General features: G+C 42.3%; 1 protein-coding gene across 11 annotated transcripts in view; it reads left to right on the forward strand.

Moving 5' to 3' along the window:
- FGGY (FGGY carbohydrate kinase domain containing) overlaps nt 1-21,202 on the forward strand; it is a 390,193-nt gene that overhangs the window by 324,231 nt on the left and 44,760 nt on the right. The window contains exon 14 of one of the 11 annotated variants that reach the window (XM_036026177.1): nt 178-293. The exons of 9 other annotated variants lie outside the window; for them this stretch is intronic. In XM_036026177.1, the coding sequence (XP_035882070.1) occupies nt 178-293 (116 nt within the window). Of the gene's footprint in view, nt 1-177; nt 294-6,525; nt 7,117-21,202 lie in introns of those variants that run through there. One more of the 11 variants, XM_036026178.1, reaches the window with a different exon arrangement.

A 21,202-nucleotide genomic window follows, 5' to 3' on the forward strand; every position in this document is an offset into this window, starting at 1 on the left:
CTAGTGTCTCTTTTATTTGTTGGTTTTATCTCCTTTAAAAAATATATCTAAATAAGAAGAATTGCCAGTCAGGCGAGACTGTTGATATGTAGAGCCTTTGAAAGCTCTGATGACCTCCGTGAGCCCTGCGTATAACGATCAGCACTGTTCCGATGATTGTGTTTGGAACTGCTTCAGGAGCTTAAGTGCGTGAAGACTTGTCCTCATTCAGCCCTCTCTGAAGAGGATGCGCCAGCCTGGACAACCTGTCGGCTGCAGGCTTGGGAACCAGCTCAGCATTCTGGCAAGTTGAGGTAAAACAGAACTGCTGCTTCGCTGTGGTTCATATTTTTCAACCTGAATTTTAATATAGTTTTGTTTTGTTTGTTTTTTTGAACTTCAAAGATCCTAGCTTGGTCTTCAGGGTGCCTGCCGCTACTTTCTTTAAGAAAACTGAGCAATTCCTGCCAGCAGCTTAATGATTCCAGCAGGCCAGATGTTTTGTCTTCTCTCTGGTGGGTAGATGGAGGATTTTACTTCTTATCTAGGTATGCAGACTTCAGTACAAAAAGCCAGGGTCATCTCCTCTACATCGAAGGAAAGGCTAGGAGGAGTCCAGAGGCTCCAGGCTGCCAACCTAGGGAAGGGCCTACGTGTCCGGGAAGACAGGATTTCCCAGTTTACAAGATCCATGAATCAGTGACTTCAGCTAGGGGTAGAGCTGTGTACCTTACATTGGTGACACCAATGGATTGGGAGGCCTTACAATTGTGGGTTTTACTTAAAGTTATTGCAAACGTCTGTATATTTCAAGTCTGGGAAAAAGTTTTAACAGATGCAGGGAGAGGGACGGTGGATGGGATTTTCTGGTGGGAAAGATCAGTCAGTTAGGAGGCTTGTTGCTGTTCCACGTGTTGAAACCTGCTGGCAATTCTGAGCATCCACCTCCTGTTCCTTTATCCACTCATGTTCTCCTGCTCACAGTCTCCCTCTTCCCCTGCCCTGTCCCACACCCCCTTCCTTCAGACATCTAAAGCCTGCCTACTATTTTCTTTTCAAATTCACAAACGGTATTGATACAGCCATCCATTTTCACTAAAGAACAGAATGATGAACAACATCTTAAAGAGTTATCCCCCTCCAGAAATGGTGTTCTCTTTTTAGCAGTTTCAAAACTGTGTTTCAGTGGACAGTGTGACAAGAATCACCTCATGGTGGTCTTTATATCTACAGCTTAATCAATTAAATGGAGTCAAACCACATGCCACATCCGTGGTAGAAGTCCAGCCCTTGAGTAGGTGGGAGGGGACACGAGGAAGAGAGGCTTCCTCCTGTTATTGGTAGGAGTGTGGAGTCCATGCCGTCTCGACCTCTGTGACCTTTCCATTTGATCACTCCCTCCTCCCTGGAAAGTCAGCCCTCACTCCCTTGGCCATCAGTGTCCCAAGTGATCCCCTCTAATTCTGAATATCCTGGAAACCAAATAATTACAGTTAGAAGTCGGGAGCATCTTGTAATACTTCTGTAGGCTACAGGCCCTAGAAAATTAACACACTGGAAAAAATAAGTTCATGAAATATCAACATGCTTACCTTCTCTAAGCACAGGCAGTAGAAAGGTTCTAAGACATGCAAAGGATGCATAAAACAAGGAGTCTGTTTTCAAGGTGCCTTGAGAGAAAACTCAGCTGAATGGCAAAGAGACAGACCATGCAAAACGGCTTTCCGCTCTGCTTTCTTCAGGCCCCACAGATGGCGTGCACTCACCGTGATTTCCGGTACCTTCAGAGACAGTTCTGTTCCAAGACTCTACAAAGCAAGCTTTAATTCTAACAGTAATGTTTATCCTGACACCCGCCTTCACCCCACCCTACCCCCCGAAAAAGCAGTGGAGGAAACATCTGAAGCAAAAATCAGCCAAAGGAGACAGTGACAAAAGATCAAAATGAAATTACCAATCAATTTAAGGCGAGTGCCCGTGTAAAGAAAATAAGCCCCAGGAATTAAGCAATTCATCAACCAGTTCTTCCTCCCAGTGTGAGGGTCACCGCCTCGTAAACCATGGACTCCGTGTGCCCCCGCCATCAACTTTCCCTGTCACGTTCCAGACAGACTCCTGCGTCTGGCAGACCAATACGAGTGAGTGGCCAGTGGAGGGCTGCGATGACTCACCCTTTCTGTAATGTGTGCCCACAAATAAACCATCCACGCTGCCCACTGGGGCCTGCCCTCGAGATCAGTCCGTGCAGACATCCTCATGGCTCTGCTGGAGCCTCTCCTTCTGTCCTTTGTCATGAAGTTTACTTCGTTTACAGCCAGTTCTGTTCATCACCTATGAAGTACTTCAAAGCCCATGATTTTGTCTACGGTTCAATACATCTCCTTTGTGTTTTATTTTGTGAGTCACCTTTCTGTGATTTTTAGTTCTCTTTGGCTTCCTGTCACCATAAATGCCAGTTTTACATTCACAAAGTAAAGTTGATTATCATGACTTCAGTTTCTGGAGGTTTGGAAAGACTGATACATAGTGGATGTCCAGAAACATGAAACTATCCTATTTCTTGGAATGTCCAATCATAATTTGCTTTTTTCCCCTTTTTGTGGAATACAACTGATAATTCATATTCATTGGGGACAAAAAGGAAATTCAATTAAGCTGAAAGAAAAATATGAAAACACCAATCTTACTACCCTAAAATAACCACTATTAAGATTCTGGTTGCTATTGTTCTTATCTTTTTACACATATTTTAAATCATTATTTACTTTTTAAAAATGTGTTTACACAATGCATCGTCTTATAGCCTTCCCTCCCACCCCAAAACATACGTAAGCACCTTCATTTACTGTGTTTACAGGCTGCACAACTTTCTACCCCGTAGAAAAGACCATGACTTTTCACCAGTTTCCCGTTTTGAATATTTAGGTTGCCTCCATTGTTTTGAACAGATGCTGCCACTAACATCTCTGTGGCTGAATTTTTACACTCACCCTAAGTTATGTTAAAATGCCTTATGAGGTATAACTGTCAAAAGGCTGCCTAACATGTACAAGTTTGATACATATTAACAGTTTAGCTCCCACTTGTAGTATACGGAAATGTAGGGCTCATAGTTCTTGTGTACAAGGAGTCTGTCTATTGCTATGAATTTTAGTTCCATTTAGCTTTTATCCTGGGCCTCTTCTAGTCTTATTCATTCCACATATGGTCCTGATACTATCAGCTTTGTGTAGTTGACTTTTGCCCTCTGCTGCTTAAGCATGTGTTTCTGGAGACATGAGATTCTGGCTTCTAATTAAATAGATTCAGATTTCTGATTGAATTTTCAGAGCGTCCTGTCCCGTGTGTCAGTGCCTCATAGAAAGTCAACAGAAAATCCTGGAATGGTAATTAGTACTTTAAAGCAGGATTAAATTAAGAATGTGGGAAGAAAAAGAATGTGATATGGGCCCTAACATTCATTACACTATTGCTACACCTGGTTAACAGCACTAACAGCACATTCATATCCTTTCCAGAATTGTTCCGTCTCCAAAATAAATAAATAAAAGCAACACCTTTAGGTTCTAATTAATTGTAAATCTCCTTGTTCCAATTCACTTGGCAGAATGGAACCCATGGATGTTGAAGTCAAAACATTAGCTCACGTTTAAAATTCTGTTTTCAGAAATTATTTCAGTATGTAAGATCCAGAACGTGTGGCTCTCCTGTTCCTTCCAGTGTGACCGAGCAACAGGGCCTGCTCCTCCTTTCCGGTCACTTCCTGTCCCTGACCCTGTATAGAACCCTTGTAGCCACCAGTGGGTGTTAGCAGTCCCCACTGTGCAGTTGAAGACAGTGAAGAAGGGGGAGGCCATGTAGCCTTGCTCCATACAGAGTCCATGCTCTTTTTTCCCATCGAGAACCTTATCCCAGTAAGTGTACACCCACTGCTCGGGAAGGTCACAGATTCCAGTGTGGCACCTCAGCTGCCCTCCACAGGGTGGGGGGGTTTATAGAAAATACCAGCTTCACACATTTGTCATCATTGTTTGGTTGAGTATCAGATATAGAAATAAAAATAAGAAATGTGCCCTCTTTGATTTGGAAACTTTGTAACTCCTTTTGCTGGGAGAATACTTTATAATATGATCACTAGTATCATTTTAATGTATTTCCTTTCATCATAATCTGCCCATTTACTTTTTATAGAAGTTGATGTTAAAAAGCGCTTTAACTAATTAAGAGCTTGAATTAAAAGACACTTTTTAATAGTATTGTTAACACGAAGACTTAGGCTAACAAACATTTTTCCAAAATATCCCCCTCCCTGAAGTTTTTACTCAGGAACTCACAAACGGGACTGTTGTAAAAGAAAAAAAAAATGGTGAAACATCAACTGAGTTTGTTAGAAACTTAGAAGGGTTACAGAAGTGTATTTCTAAAATAAAGTCTGCATAACTCTTTGACTTCATTTTATTCAAGACAACCTTTCATACTAGTGCAAATCTGAAAAATATGTAAGATCTTTCCATAGAAACACATGCTTATAAGGAATTAATTCTTCATTTTAATTAACATTTATGCCTTTATGTTTCATAAGAAATTCCTTGTTGGAAATGAATAGGTTTGGTATTTTATTTCTTTAAACTAAGATGACTCAGGGATAACAGACCTATGCTATGTAAGCTTGATATTCAACACGGTGAATTAGGCTGTGGAACCAAATAAGAGATCAGGAAAGACAAGACCTTCCATTAAGTCAGGAATCATCCATTGGGGGGGGCGGGGAAATCCTGAAAAATGACTGCACGTGCACACACACACACACATGCATACCACATACTGTTGGAGTTTGGTTCAGAGTCGTGAAATGTCTGAGGCCTCACTAAAGTCTATGAAGGAGTTTCAGTTGCAGCATTGAGGCAGATGACCAAGAACTATGCAGGAGGGAAAAGTCATTAATGCAGTTGCTTATTAGAAGTACTTGGTTTTCTGCAGCAAACCGTAAGAAAGTACCGTGGGTTCAGAAACTTGAGTGGAATACCTTTAACCAAGGATATCAAAGAAATTTAAACATTTAAAAATTTGATAACACATTAAAAGTTGTGTATAAGGAAATTTCCAGTACTGTTATAATAATTTTACAAGTGAGGTAAGAGAAGTCATGTGACTCACCAAAGCCAAGGCTAGAAAGGGACGAAGCCAGAATCTAAAGCCAAGGCTGGGATTGCAAAGCTGGGGACTGTTTACCTCGATCATGTGAGGACATGGACTCGTCTGGGGCAGAGTGGGATTGCCATTATTTAAAACAGTAGCATCAGAAATAGACAACTGGCTCCTGCCAACCAACTTCATTCTCAAATCTGTAGCTTCCATGGCTCTTTGTAGGATGTAGGAAAACTCTGGATATAAGAATGTTTCCAGACTATAAATACTGCAGACCAAGGTATTTAAAATGGCCCACAAGGCCCTACATGGCCTGCCCTCTCTCCACCACCAGCTAAAAAAGAAAGAAAAAAAAAGAAAGAAAGAAATAGACAACTAGAATTAGGATACACAGTAAAATGTCACTGGGTTAGCCTAGGTCCTCACAGATTGCACCCTCAAAGTAGGATAATTGTAGAGATTTTAGTGGAGCTACTGTTCATAAGACTGAGGACCAGGGCATCAAGAAATCGCTATGGAGGATGTGGTGCCTTAGGGTTTGTAATGGCCAGACCTGAAGAGGGGAGGGGAGAGCACAGGTACTGTGACCCCAGAACAGAGGGCTGTGTGGGGGCTGCGGGGTCAGCTAGCCGGTCAGAGACCGTGGAGGGACAGAGCTAGGTTCTTGACCTCATTCTCCTCCCAGTCTCTGATCCCTTGCTGGGTTCCCCATTGGCCGGACTCAAAGTTAGAAGGAAAGGGGGCTTGTAGTGGGTACAAGTGAGCCCAGCTAAGCCAAGGGAAGGCTAGAGAGGGCCCTCAGGAGAACAGGCAGATGTCCATCAGTCGTTCCGGCAGAGGTGGTCAGGTCAGGCTGCAGACCAGGGGTCCCCTCTGAATGCTGTGTATTAGGTTTGCAATGCGATAAGGTACTTGCCTCAGAATGTTAATCAGTTATGACACTTTATTCATAGCAAGATGTTCTCAGTGAAGGAGTCGGCATGTTTGTTCACATTCTGGGGCAAGCTCCTTATGTCATTATGGACCTGCTCTTTGAGTAGCACTGGTCTGGACTCCATGGCCCTGCACATGATGACAGACATCCTCAACAGGGGCTCCCTTGTCCCCACTTTCATCTCCTCCTTCATTTATGCTAAAGACAGGGAAGCTAATACTTTCCTGCACACCTCTCAGGTGATATTTAATGCTTGTAAGTTTGGTTATTCACCTCACCTTTACAGGTAGGGAACCGAGGCTCAGAAAGTCCCAGTAATGTGCCCATGGTTTAACAGCGAGTGGCAGAGCTAGCGGTCAAGTCCAGGTATGACTCCAGTGTCTATGCTCTTCTTAGGTCCTGACTGCCCCAGGGCAGCACTTATACTTATCTGTCATTACCCAGGAAACAACACGGCCTTATAGGAGGGAATGGCCTGTTGGAGACCCCTGGCTGTATTCTCTGTTGCCAGTTACAACCAAGTTATGATTTCTGGGAATACGTATTCTGAGCTCCCAAAATCAGCACCATGTGTGGGTCCCATGTGATTCAACTGTACAAAGCCTTTCCCAGCCCATCCAGATGAGGAAGCAAAGTCAGCTTGTTTCTAAGTGGTTCTTGTCTGTTTCCATCTCTTTTTAAACCTAGGAGGTCAGGAAGAAGATGGAGAGAAAGAATTCACGAGAGGGATGCGTTTCCTTAGAAATGTTATTAATTGGTGGGCAAAACAAGAGAAGGAAATAAAATAGCTACTCCTCACTAAGTAAAGGCATCTTCTTCCCTTATCTCATTAAAAATTAAAAGCACTCTTGGTTTAAGTAGGGCAAATTAGTAATTAAGTGCTATATAATCAAGTTGTATAAACATAATATGGAAGAGGAGGCCAAATTAATCACTCCACTGGCTTGTTTTCGCCCCATTAATGCATCTTTTCCCTGGGTCCTTCCTGTGATGTCAGGATGCATTTTCTGCCATCCTCGCCTGCTGGAGGTCGGGTGGGAGGTGATAGCCGGGCTGGCAGATGATGGTTGGCTAGGTCTGGGAAAGATGTGTCTGGGCCTTGATTCAAGTAGGTGATAAGGCTCCTCGTTTAATTCTTTAAGCCCAGGTTCATCAGCAGGAGCCTGTCATGTGACAGGGACAGTTCTAGATGGTAGCATGACAAAGGAAAACTATATATGTCTCAGTGCCCACGGAGTGGCCAGCCTAGCAGGGAGGACGTGGACACAGACAGATACAGCTGTGAAAAAGTCAACATGCAGTGTAATGGCAGTGACCATGGGGCCTAGGCCTGGGCTCAGATCATGGCTCTTGCCACTTACCTGGTGTAAGTTACTTAGTTTCTGTTTGCGTCCAAGCCCTCATCTGCAAAATATGACGAGCAGTATCTGCATCACAGATATATTATCTCACAGTGTGTGTTGTAAGGAGCAAACATGTTGGTACGTGCAGTGTGGCATAGTGTTTATTTAACATTGGCTGTTATTCATTTGCTATAATTGCTATACAGTGAGGTAATGGAGCACCAAGGAAAGAGTGTCTTCCACTGTCTTGAGAGCTGAGAAAGGCCTTCTGAGAAGGCACCATTTGAACTGGGCCCTTAGAGGATTAACTAGTGATGGGGCTGGTGGAGGTGGAACTTGAGGGGTGGACTTGTGACCCCAGTACTGGTCTTAACCTTTGCAGTGCCTTCTCTGAAAGCAGAGGAAGGAACAGGTGCCTCAGTCCTACACAAATCTCTCCTTATTTCACCTCAACACAGTGGATGGAGCAGCATAGCCACGAGGTACTCTGGGGGCTCTGCCAAGCACTGATGAGCGAGCTGAGTCCACTGCAGGCAGGATAGGAGGAAATCAAATGAGACAGAAGAGAGAAAGTGGCTCTCTAGGTCACACTGCTGCACTCCAGGCCAATGGCTTCTCCTTGGCTTGCTGGCTGTGTGAACAAACCTGCTGGGGAAGGAACTTAGTTTCTCTGAGCCTCAGTTCCATGTTAACTAACCCCACGGAGTGGTGGCCAGGATTCTATGAATGGAAGCTCATTTTAGCACAATGCCTGGCACACAGAAAGTACCATCGTCATTTCTTGTGTTAATTTAATTCTCACAACAAACCTGTGAAGTGGGTGGTATCATTGTCTCACTTTATAAAGCAGGAAATTGAGACATCAAGACATCAATAAGCCAGCCTAAGGTCACAGAGACTGCTAGTGGTAGAGTTTGGCCATAAACTCAGGCAGTCTGGCTCCAGACCCAGTCTCTGCTGTCCCCTGCAGCCCAGTGCTTCAGAGGTACCTAGAGCTAGATTTACGTGTTAAAAATAGGGGAGAAGCCACTTGTGTCCTGGCCCCTCACCCGTTAATGAGGAAGAAGTTCGTTCTTTCTGCTGCTTGAGGCAGTGATAGGCTTGAGCCCACAGCCTTGCTAATCCTTTAACAGGTAGGCAAGGTGGAGGAAGCCAGAATGACTCACCAGAAATGATCAGTCCTCCGATGAGAGAATACAGCTGCTTACACTGATGTTGGCAGTTTTGCTTGGGGAAGAAAGCAATTTCTTTAGTTGTTTGTCATTTATATTCAGCTTCCACAAAGGATTTGAGGAAGCTTGTAATACATGACTAAGCAGAATAAAACTAATCAAAACAGAACTCTGAAGTCAGAACCTATGTAGAAAGAGGTGAATACACTAACGACTTAAACTAGAAGAGGGCCCTCAAATTTGTATGTCTTCAGATTCCAGGTGATTCGTATAATGTGGGAAGATACCAACAGAGGATCAGATGGTTTGAGTCTGTACTGGGTTGGGGAATGTATGCTCTACTTAAGGGCATTGAAAGGTGAAGTGTTTTAATCCTGGATTGGTGAGTTCCAAGCCAAAGAGATTTATGGGGCAGGTTTGGCCTGTGAGTGTCTGACCCATAAATAAGGAGATTACTTTGAGCTTCCAGGCAGTCAAGACAAAACTGGGCAATGTGTGAAGTCCTATAGTGTTCACAGGATCAAAGAAGTGTACCAGTTCCCCAAAAGGGACCACATTTTTTCTGGTGCCAAGTTCTAAATTTGCCAGTCCTTTAAAAGCTAACCTAGAACTTGTTCCATGAACTTGCACAAAAGCAGAAGAATTTACCTTGTTAAGAACCCAGAACATGATATTGAAACTTCAAAGTATGAATCACCCAGGTTTATAACTTTCTGGAGACGTCATGTGCCCTTGGAGTAGAGCTGAGACCACCCATCGTGGTCGATGGGTGTCCCTCCACCTCTCTTCCCTGAACATTCCTTCCCTTTATAGACAAAGCTGCGTCACTGATCTGTGAGTGTCTTAGGGGACCTCAGTACTAAGGCTTTTTACCAGCCTGGCATTAGGGAAGTGCTAAAATGAAGCACCCATCAACTGAGAAGGGCAACAGATGTTGGAGCATATCAAATGTCAGTAAACAGCAAGCCTACAGAGGCCACTGAACTTGGCATCCTCTTAGCAAAAATACCCTCTTGCCTTCAAGAGGGAACGCCATGGACCTTTATAAACTACCTTAGGTGATGGACTTGTTTTTTAATCTACTTTCTTTATTAGGGCAACTTTCATGCTCACAGGGTGTTCTAGGCTTTCAGCCCTGGAAATTTCGGTCTTCAAAATATCCTCCCAGTCATTATGAGAAATTTATGTTTGACTTTCTAGTACCCTCCCTTTTACTCTTAAGAGTATACTTCATGTTATAAGTAATAACTGGGGCCACACTTAAGAGCATAGACTCTGATATCACATAAATCTGGGTTTCGGTCCTGAGTTCAAATGCAATAGCTGTGCATTAAGTGAATCCCTTCACCTTTCTAAGCTGGCTTCCTCCTTTGTAAAACACATGACTATTAAGACTAGGTACCTCATAAGATTGTTGTGACGATTCAATGAGATAATATGTATAAAGTGTTTACTATACTTACTGGTATAAATAAACTTTTAGTGAAAGTTATAAAATTTATAACAACATTACGTTGCTAGCTATCATTATTACCTGATTATCAATCACATGCTATTTTAGCACTTTCCATATATTATTGGAAGATGTGTGGGCAGTCTTTTGCCTAGTTTCTGTCTGATAGCTTATTTACCCCTCCTCTGCTGTGTATTACATTTCCCAGGCTCCCTTGTAACTGATCTCTGGTTTGGCCAATGGGAGATACAGGTGGAAGACTGATGTGCAGGGAGAGGGAGAAGTCGGGCGATTTCCCCCTTCACTACAGCAGCAGCTGCATCTCCTGTGTAATCCCAGCTCTCAGCTTCTCTCTGTCAGGTTCCAGTTCTGGCCACTCAGCCCTTCTTTCGTTTCAGCTCTAGCCTGACATCTCTAGCCCCTGGCTGGAGTCACACAACAGCCTCCCATTGTCCCTTGATCCCTAAGAGGGAAGCAGCTTTCTGCTGTTGCTGATCTCTGAATTGCTTCTACATCACCTCTGAATTCGCCTCCCTTCCCCTCTCCCAGCTGGAATTAGCTAAACTAGGCCTACTGGAGAAGGGGTAGGTACTTATCATGGAGAGCAGTTTACTTTATCTAAGTGAAGCCCAGATGACAAGAAAGTGACCTTAGCATCTTCAGTAATTACCCAGCTCTGCGTTAGGCCTTGAGGCCTGTAGGCTCTCTCTCTAAGGAGACAAGACTTGACTACAAGCCAGAGCCAGGCACAGTAAAGGTAGTATCTAGTAAAGAGGAATAGAAACTCCTCTTTCTTGAGCCAGAGCTATGGACCATTCACACTGATTATTCTTATCCCCCAAATGAGGAAATGAAGGCTCAGAGAGAAATAATTTACCCAAAGCCATAGAGCTGTTAAGTAATGAAGTTAGGAGTTTAACTTAAGTCTATTTGTCTCAGAGTCTATGTTTATTAGGGACTTATACCTGTTCCTCAGTTTCCCAAGCTTTCTTCCTATTTCGAAGCTGATAGTAAGAAAGCCGCATACATCAATCCTGTTGCTCTGGCCTTCTTGTAGAGATTTCCTTACAGAAACAATATTCAAGCTTACCTAATTCTTAATAGGTTTATGTGGAAAGTTAGCTTGTTGCTTTCATTTTTACAAATGAGGAAAGAGGCTCAGAAAATTAAAAGCACTTACCTAAAGTCCCACTGGGTGTTAATACTCAACCTGTTTTGGAATGCAGGCTTTTCTGTCCCCAAGCACACACTATTTTGTACTGGTGACATCAAAGTAGTACTAGATTATGTGGTGTATAGAGTGAGCTGTTTTTTACAAATTTAAAAAAAAAGGTCCAGGAAGACCAAGTTCCCCACCTCAAGGAGCTGACACTCAGGCTAGATAAATAAAAAGGAAGCAACCTGAAACCAAAGAGGGTCATTATATAATCTACTCTCTGGTAACAGCTACAAGCAGGAGAGAGAAGAGTGTTTCTGTGTAAGAGGCATAAGAAGTGCAGCTTGAAATGGAAACGTTAACCTAGGACAAGCGGAGAAGCAGCAGGAAGAGGGTTTTCAGACAGAGGTGCTAGTGAGAGCAAAGGGATGCGTGCAGGTGGAAGGGAGAGCCACTCAGCTCCTGGGAAGGGCCCCAGGTTTGGAGTAGCAGAAGGGAAAGCTGGAAATGTAAGGGCTACAGTTGATTGGGGGTGGGGGTTGTTAACTATAAACAGATCAATTAGGAATTTGATCAGGAGTCTGGGGAGCATCCTTTTCCCATCATTCCCTGACTCTATTGTTTTTTTTTTTAAAAAACGTCATAGGCTAATAGCTTCATTTTTTTTAAAAAAATCAACATTAAGTGCTTTTTAGATGATAATACTGCTTCCTGCTTAAGAAAAATCTCCTGTAAATTAATTCAGCCTGAGAGTAGTAGCAAAGGTTTTTACTTATCTCTGATAGTTTTAAAGAGTCCCTAATATAGAAAGAGAATATTCTTTAAAGGCCTCTAGAAAGCTGCCCTATCTCCCTAGAGCACATTTTCATCCAGCGTGTTATAACATCATGGTTTGACAATTTCAGAATGGAGAAGGTACCTTCTGAGACAATGCCACTGACATGGGAAGCAAGCAAATCCACCTCACACCAGCTCATACTCTACCCCTTCTGCCCTCCGCTCCTCCCCCACCACCCCATCAGCTGACCTCGGTCTAGAGGAGCCTGTGTGTTAGATGGAGCAGATCAGAGTGAAATTCCTACCAAGTTGGCCATGTCAATTTTACCTGTCAGCATCTTTGATAGGGAGGGATCCTGACAGACCAGACTGTTTTGAATGATTGGATTACAGCAGTTGTCTTCATCTCACTAAGCTGGCTAACCACAGATGCTGAAGGAGAAATTTTTAGATGATGCTAAAGTGGGGGATTCGAGCAAGTGCTTAGACTACGAGGAAAGAGTAGGCTTTCCAATGAGTCCAATGTATTGTAGTGTGGTGGGCAGCTGGGACCCTTCTCTTCAGGGTGCTCCTAAAAATGATAGCAGAGGGGACTCCCAGAGTATGCACCCTCCCCTGCTCATAAATTTTTGTGTATATAACTCCTCATGTAATGCTCTCAACAATCCCATGAGGTCCTGATGTTAGTTGTACTTTGCAGACAAGGAAGCTGAATCACAAAGAGGTTAGGTACTTTCCCAAGGTCACATAGCTAGGATGATGTGAACCCAGATATTCAGACCCCATAGTATGCTCACTGGGATAATACCAAAATCCTTCTGTAACGTTAGTTTGGGAAGCTTGCTTTGGGAGGCCGACCTCTACATGTTCCTGTGCCTGGAGGTGTTTAAGTGTCTGCTTGCCCTACTTGGGTGTGAGCTTCCAGGTGAGGGTTCAAGTCTTCCTCATCCTTCGCCAGGAGTGGGTGCTGAATAGATGTGTGTTGGCCCAACCTGGAGATACTTTGTGATTTCCCTGGAGCTGGTTTTGAAGGCAGGCACTTGTGGGTGATTACACAGGAAGCCAGCCGCTTGTAGCATTGGTGCTGCTGTGGGTAGAGTCTTTAACAGGTAAACTCCAATCCTAGACCACCTAGTTCTCAGCTGTATCTCTGAAAACTGCTTTCTCTGTGTACACTGGATCCAGACTGCTTCTGCTGACTCTCAGTTACTCCCATTTTTCAAAAATAAGCTCCCCTATTCTTAGTGTTGGTTCCGTTACCAAACAGCTCATTGTGTTAGCTAGAAAAGAAGTTTGTCTTTGGGCCTCAGGTTCCTCATCTTTAAACAGAAAGAATTAGGTCTGATTTTCAAAAATGTCAAGCAGTGGAACATTTGACAAGCCAATATGTAACACAGGTAAAAGGTGAACTGTGTTTCCTGCTACCCTTGTCACTCCCTGTCCCCATGGCCTGGCAGCTGAACAGAAAGCAGCATTCGTCTAGGTTGTCTCAAAGGAAATAACTGAAACTATATTAAAGTAACTAATGCTGATACTTAATACAATAATAAAATAGTTTCAAATGGGAGATCCAGGAGGTTGGGAGAGGTAGGTTTGAGGGCTCCGTGTCTGTGTGGCTATTTGATGCTCTTCGCTCCTGGGGGTGGCCCGTCAGCTTGGCCTGACTGTGTACAGTGGGGTGGGGAAGCTAAAGCCTCGGGGCCCCGTTCTCCTTGTCTGGAAACGGCCTCCGTGTCGTGGCACCAGTGAATTAGAAATTCTATCCGGCGACTCTGGAAGATTGATTTTCCATCTTGGGATCTGACCTCTTGCTTCACCAGCAAAGGGGATCAGATGGTTCTGGGAAGAGTCAGCTAGCAAGCCCTCTGAAAGGCCTTCCCTTTCTTTTTCTTTTTCAACTGTGTGTTTCAAAGGGAATTTCTGATTATGATGGGGGCTTAACACCAGCAGTTTGAATCCTTCTTGGCGCTTAGAGCATGCAGATATTCATACCACCCCCCACATCAGTGCTTTGTGCTAGGAGGTTACGGAAGATTTAATTCCATTTATGTCACTGGATTTATACAAAACCCTTTTGGAATTAGGGATGAATACCCCATTTCCTTTACTTTTGTCAGTTTTTACAGATCCCTTATGTGAATGCCTCAAGGGTAAGAATCTTGCTTTAGTTATTTCCATATTTCTAGTGGCTGACACAAATTGAGATAGAATAGCTGCTTGGTAAATATTTGTCCATGCCACAAATATTCACCCAGGTACAATGATGGGCAAAATAAACATCATTCTAATTCTTACATTTACAGTTGAGTAGAAGAGACAGTGAAAAGTAAATAAATACAAATAAATATATACTACATCTTGGGTTAAGAGCTGTAAAGAAAAAGAACACTTTCAATTAAAAAACAAATTAGAATACTTGATGAATGAATGAAAGTAAAATGACCTCAACTCCCAACCCTAAATGTCTGTCTCTTCTTATCTCTCTGTAAATGATAATTATTGCTATTATTTTAATGATTACAACTACTGCCATTTGTGTTCCTACTACATAGCAAGCCTGTGCTAGAAACTTCCTGTTTGTTGCACCAAATTTTCTAAATAACCTTGCCAGTTAGGCTTTCTTGTCCCTTATTTAAGATGAAAAAACAAAGCCCAGAAAAGATAATTAACTTGCTAATGATCAAAGAGCTGATAAGTGTCAAGAGATGAAATTTGATTCACGTTGATTCAACAGAACCTCTGCTCTGAGCAAAAGGGAAAAAAATCCCAAAGATTGTCACCAGAGGTCCAACAGGAGTTCTTGCTTGAGAACTACCTCATCACACCATGTGGCTGAAGGTCAGTTACCTTAGATGATAGAAGAGGAAAAAAAGAGACAGAACTTTGGTGGCGAGTGAGAGGGAAAAGGAAGAAGATAATGTTCTTGAATTGGCCATCTTATCAGCCTAGCAACAATAAACCATCACTATGGTAACAGGAACTCTAATTAATGGAAGATGTTGAATCACTTTAAGAACCACACCAACCAAGTGCTAAGATGGTGCTGTAAACCTCTCTCCCTGACACAGCTGGGCTAATCGTGCTGTGGCCTTTTGGAGAGACCTGTCTTTTAAGGCTGGAGCAAACTGTGGACTTGGCAGCAGAATACTTGCATCTGAGCTCCAGATCTACCCTTTCGGAGCTCTTTTGCCTTGAGTAATCAGCTCATCAAAAGTGGGAGGTAGTTATTATTAATGTTATCATTATTACTAGTAGTAGTTTTCTGAGATTCAGTTTCAAGATCTATAAAATGACTAATCTGTCTAAAGTATTGTTAGGAGATATAACTTCACAAATACGTGTGAAAGTCCCCCATAAATGCTTCCTTTCATATTCACCTGTCTAGCAAGTGGTAGAGCCCACGACTGTACTGCTAGGCTCAGGCTCCTAGTCTAGTGCTCCTTCGAGGCCACCCTTAAGTCTTTGCTTTTTGGTCTGCCTACATCACCCTGCATCCTTCCTCCCTCCATTCATTTCTCAGGAAAAATGCAATGAGTAGGTACTGCAGAAGTGACTGTGGTATAGGTAAGTGAAGTATACCTAATGCAGTACACAGTGCTAGCATTTGGAAAAACTGGAGTTGGAAGCTGAGAATCGAGAGGGCCTTGGGAGATCATCCCTCTCGGTCCCTCCTTTTTGCAGATGAGGAAGTTGGGACTCACAAAGGGGAAGTGCTTTACTCATGGGCCACAGAGCTCTTTGCTGCTCAGACCAGGATGAGAATTCATAGGAAACATGCAGATGTAAATTTCACATATTTAAAAAACTATTTCCTCCAGACTTCCTGCTTTCCAAATAAGTAGCTTGGATGTAACACAAAACGACTTTCACTTCCACGAATCTAAAAATTTGGAAAGCCAAGCTTCATACTGTGCCAGGCAAGAGTATTGTAAATGACCACTGGACCAGGCGTTCCTGGTTGTATTCTTTGTTAGTTTGTTTTAGTTGTGGTAAAATGCCCTTAACATAAAATGTACCATTTTTAAGTGGACAGTTCAGTAGTGTTAAGTATTATTTACATTATTAAGCAACCAATATCCAGAATTCTGTTCCATCTTGCAAAATTGAAACTCTATACCCATTAAACAACAATTTCCCATTCCCTGCTCTGTCCAGGTCTTGGCAACCACCATTTTACTTTCTGTTTCTATGAACTTGACTACTCTAAGTACCTCATATAAGTGGACTCATACAGTATTTGTCTTCTCACAGCTGGCTTATATCACTTAGCATAATGTACTCAAGTTTCATCCATGTGGTAGCATGTGTCAAAATTCCCTTCCTTCCTGGTTGTGTTCTTAGTGCAACACAGTCTGCTCCCTGTGGTCCCTGATTGTACCCATCATTGCTATGAAGACTTTGGCATACTTAAGTAACCTCATAGTGACTTCTGGCCAGAGGGAGGAAATAGCCCAGTTGTGGATGATAGGGGCACCATGAAGCAGTATCCAAAAAGAACTCAGCCCCTCTTCCTCCCATTTTTTGCAACTAGGTGACAAGGGAGATAAATGAGGTTGCATGCTGTGTCCACCACCCTCATTCCTGATTTCCTTCATTGCTCCTGCCCCAAGTCTTCAGCTAGCCACTGAGGAGGAGTGGGGCTGTAGGGGTTAGAGTTTAACAAAGTGAACTTTCAAGTAAAAGAACCTTGGGTTCCAGTGCAACCTCTGTAACTTAATAAATGTGTGAGCTTAAATAATGTAATTAACTTCTCAGAGCCTCAGTTCTGTCACCTGTAAATGGACAGAATAATATCTGTATCAAAAGAGTCTGTCTTTTTTTTTTTTCCTTTTGCGGTATAAGGTATTCTGTGCTTTTCTGGATTTAAAGTTAGTTTATCAAATTAAAAAAGTAATAATACCGTGACCTCTTCTACTGGGTTGTGTGGAGATGTAATGTGATATTATGTGACATTTTGACTACTCGGAGGGGTCTTACTCCAGCCTGAAGACTTTAGGGACCCTCATGATACAAGAAAAGGAAGAGTGCTCACCTAGTTGTGCAGCTTCTGCACATCAGATATATTATTTTTCCAGTAGAAACACTGGTTAGAACTCTGTTATGGCACTTTGCTGTTTGCATCATTATCATTTTCTGTTTACCTGACTTATTATCTTAACCACCTCTGCCCCCAGTGCTCACCCCTTGATTAGTACCTAAAATAATACCCAGAAAACTACAGATACCCTATCATTTTAAAAAAAGTAAAAGTATTTTTTTAATGCATTGGGAGTCACTCAGCATCACCCTGCATTCGTTTAGCCATTTGCACATTCCCTATATCTTAAGGTCTCTCTTCCCATTCCAGTACCCCCCAGGTAAAAGGTACCGTGCATTCCACTTCTCCACTCTTGCAAAGAAGGAATCCTGAACATAGAAACCAATTGCAACTCCTCTGAAGTTGAGCATCTCTCTTTGATGACCACTTAGGATTTTTTTTTTGTTTCTGACCTTTCCTTCTCCTTTCTTTTGATAAACAGGACAGCTGTCCCCAGAGGGATGAATCCATTATGTTTTGCCAGAGTTGAGTTCATTTTTCACTGCATGTTTCAGTTAAAAAAAAAAGCCTCTTAAAAGGATTGAGCATGCATTGAGTGTGTACTTAATTTTTAATATGTGTGTGCTCACAGCCAAGAGATCAGAAAAGCTTTAAATAACAATGAGACTGAACTGTATACGTTGTATGTTTTATGTGGCACTGATTCCTAAACATACTCTTAGCTGCCAGGTATTATTTAATACTTCCCTATTAATCAAGGTGCCAAATCTAAATGAAAACCATGTTTAAATATATTTAATAAGATTACAGCTTTTGGTTGAATACCAAATAACATAACTACTTTTTTCACTATCTTATATTTTTACTCTGAATGCTAGCTTTTTGTGCTATCAAGCCAATCTTAATTATAAAACATTTAATACCACAAATTTTTAGAATCACATGGATTTCCACAGAGCCCTTAAATGTGCATGTTTTAGAAAAAGAGAACAACCCTAATTTTTTTTTTTCTGGCTAAAAAAATGAGATGTCTCTTTTCTATGGGATTAAGTCCTTGAATTAAAAAGGAAATTAATAATTGTCATAGAGATACTGACTTGTTTGTAACTTCTGTAATAAATGGTATATGCCGTTTGAGCTGTTACTGCTTTTAGTGTCCTGTACGAGATGTACTACGTTATTTTTTTTCTTTTGAGGATTCAAGGTTCTGTTAGTTTTGCAATAGCGACACCTAGAGGCTCTAGGGAATATTGTCTGTGCTGGTATAAGGATCTCAGTACCTTTTAAAAAGGCAATCTCCCTGCTCTTTGAGGTGCAGTGACAAAATGCCTGTGGGTCTTGGGGTTGAAGAAAAGGGGAGACAATAGCAGGTTGATAAGATAGGTTGCTAGTTCCATCTATCAGGCTTCCAATCTGGTGACAAACCAAAAGGAGTTATGACTAAAAAGAGTCTTTTTATAGGGAACTAGCCAACCTTGGTATAATATATTCTAGCAGATTTGTTAGTTATTAATAAAATATCATTGTATTTATTTAACACATTTAACTCTTGTTCTTGTTTTCAACAGTTTGCTTGCTATTTTCATCCTTGTAACAGGCACGTCCCATAGTGATTGCAGCAAAGTGATTATTGTACGTGGTGCTTCCACTCACTGCCTTGTGGTAACTTCTTGCTTCTCACATCTCCAGATGTTCTTCTTTTCTTTCTTCAGTGCCCTCTATGTTAGTTCGTACAAAGTTTTATTTCAACCTTCTAGCCTATCTATTCTCTCCACTAGTATTTTAATTCTTATTTCTTCTAGTTTGTCACAGTTCTTTGTGGTTTTTCACATGTTCATGTCTTACAACTTTTAATCCTTGATCGAGACAATTATAAATGTGCTTATTAAAAACACAATAAAATTCTTTGGTTCTATAAATGCTGATAAATAACTCTTATAAAACTGTCTTTGCACTACATTAAATTCAAAATAGGGACATGAACAAAGTCTTTAACTCTGCGCAATGTAGATGTTCTGTGCTTCATTTTAAAAAGAAAAAGTAAATACAATGTGTAGCAAATCATAAAATTCTTATAAACAGGCACTATCTCTGTGTCACATCTCTCTGTAGATGATGACGTTGAGGAGGAGGGCGATAGGCAACATTTATTGATGCTTTCGATATGGCAAACACTGTTCAAGTCGCTTTACATGAATTAACTCGTTTTATCACCACAGCAATATCATGGGACAGGAGCTAAAATTATCCCCATTTTATGTTTGTTCATGGAATGCTTGTGAACCCCCAAAAGGGAAACTTCAACAAGGTACTGTATGAGCTTGCCACAGTTATGTGCAATGAAAGAGTTAACATTATTATTTCTATCTTAGACCCTGAGAGTCAGTTCAGGTCACTTCGTCTTTCCTTTTGGGAGCTTGTGCACCTTATTCACTTGACAACTGTCTTCTTTCCTTTGCTGAGTACCCCCAGTTGTGTCTATGGAAGAGCAACGTCTGCCCTCACAGAGCTTATATTCCAGTTAGCAGAAGACCAGTAATTCCAGAAACAAAAGCCACAACAAATAATAGGATTTCGGTTAGCAAAAAATGTTGTGAAATACAGTAAAGCACTGTAAGGCAAAAAGAGGGACCGGGCAGACTGGGCATGAAGAACGGGCTCTGTGAGCAGTGGGAAAGGCCCTCCTGAGGAAGGGAAGTTTGAGACGAGAAACTCAAACAGCAGAGAGCACAGCAAGTGCAAAAGCCCTGAGGTAGGAATGACTGAACATGTGTGAAGAAAACAAAAAGACCAGGAGGCCGGAGGATTCTGTGGTGTGGCTCTCCTCTCCCTTTCCCTTCTCAGCTCTCTGACACTATTTTCTGTGGCAGACCTGGTTTCACTGAATCCAAAGAAGTGGTCTGGAATGGCAAAATCCTGAGATGTCATTCATGGGAGTCCAGGGGCAGGGAGGGACACAGGCAAGAGAATTGGACTGAGAAAGGTTATACTCTGCATGTCATCCACATATGCTTATACCCCACACACTTCTGTCCTGTAAAGTCAAATTAAGATGAACCTAAGGCAGAAGCAGAATCCCAGCCCTCTTGGCACAGGTGGCCATTCATTCTTCAGTGCTGACACAGCACAGAACAGCCCCTGTATGCAGTGCTTCCCACAAAAATTACACCTTGCACTTGTGTGTCCACCACCCACTGGACTGGAAGCTTACTGAGGGTGGAGTCTATGTCATAAGTGTTCTTCAGTCATTTTTTCTTATTGCATTTATGTCCAAAAAATGTTTGTGGAGTGCCAGTCTCTTTTGCTAGATCTAGTCACTGTTCACAGACACAGCTCTGGACGAGGAAGACTCAGTCCTTTTTCTTGTGCTCCTTACACTAATCCAGAGGAGAAACACAACAAACTAGACAACTCGAACAGAGCATGCTCTGTCCTTTGGCATGTGATGCAGCTCACCCAGCCTTGAGGAGTCAGAGAGAAGGTTCCAAGGGAGTGACATTGGGCCAGGGTCTGGAAGTGTTAATTAAACCACACTTGAGTTAGTTTGTGTGTGTGTGTGTCGTGTGTTGAGAGATGGAGATGAGAGAAGGTGTGCAGGATTTTAGATCTTGGGAAAAAAGGATTCATGAACCTAGAGATGAACCCAGTTGTGTATTAGATGACAACTGTGCTTGTGAATTTGCATGCATGAATGAATGAATGAATGAATGCTTTTGTCCACACATGTGGTGTAGGGGCTGCTCATGACAAGGAAGTATAAAGCCCAAATGCATTTTGTTCATTTGCCTTGATATATCACTGTTCCAAACCCTGCCCATAATTTCCCCGGAGGCAGCCTCTTACGGAGACACGCATCATTATTGAAAGGTTGCTCTCCTGTCGATTATTCAGTTTTATTGGGAGTGTGAGCAAAGCACTCATCTTGCCCTGAGATAGCCTTACCGGTGGAAGTGGCTGTATCCAAGCCCTGTGGCAGTGTTCCTCTTTCCTGAACATTGTTGTGTGAAAGCTATGGGGTGGATGGATGATTGAAAAAAGGAGTCATGACTTCAAAGAAGGGAGAGTGGCTGTTAGTGTATTCTAGATGCCAGAGGAAGATAGCTGGCTTGGAAAGTACAGACCTAGGTTCTAGTCTTTGCTCTACCGTTAACTTGTAGTGTAGCATTCGGTAAGGAACAGTTCTCTAACCTGTGCAGTGAAAC

This window comes from Phyllostomus discolor, chromosome 5 (assembly GCF_004126475.2).
Source record: "Phyllostomus discolor isolate MPI-MPIP mPhyDis1 chromosome 5, mPhyDis1.pri.v3, whole genome shotgun sequence".
NCBI classification, from domain to species: Eukaryota; Metazoa; Chordata; class Mammalia; order Chiroptera; family Phyllostomidae; genus Phyllostomus; species Phyllostomus discolor.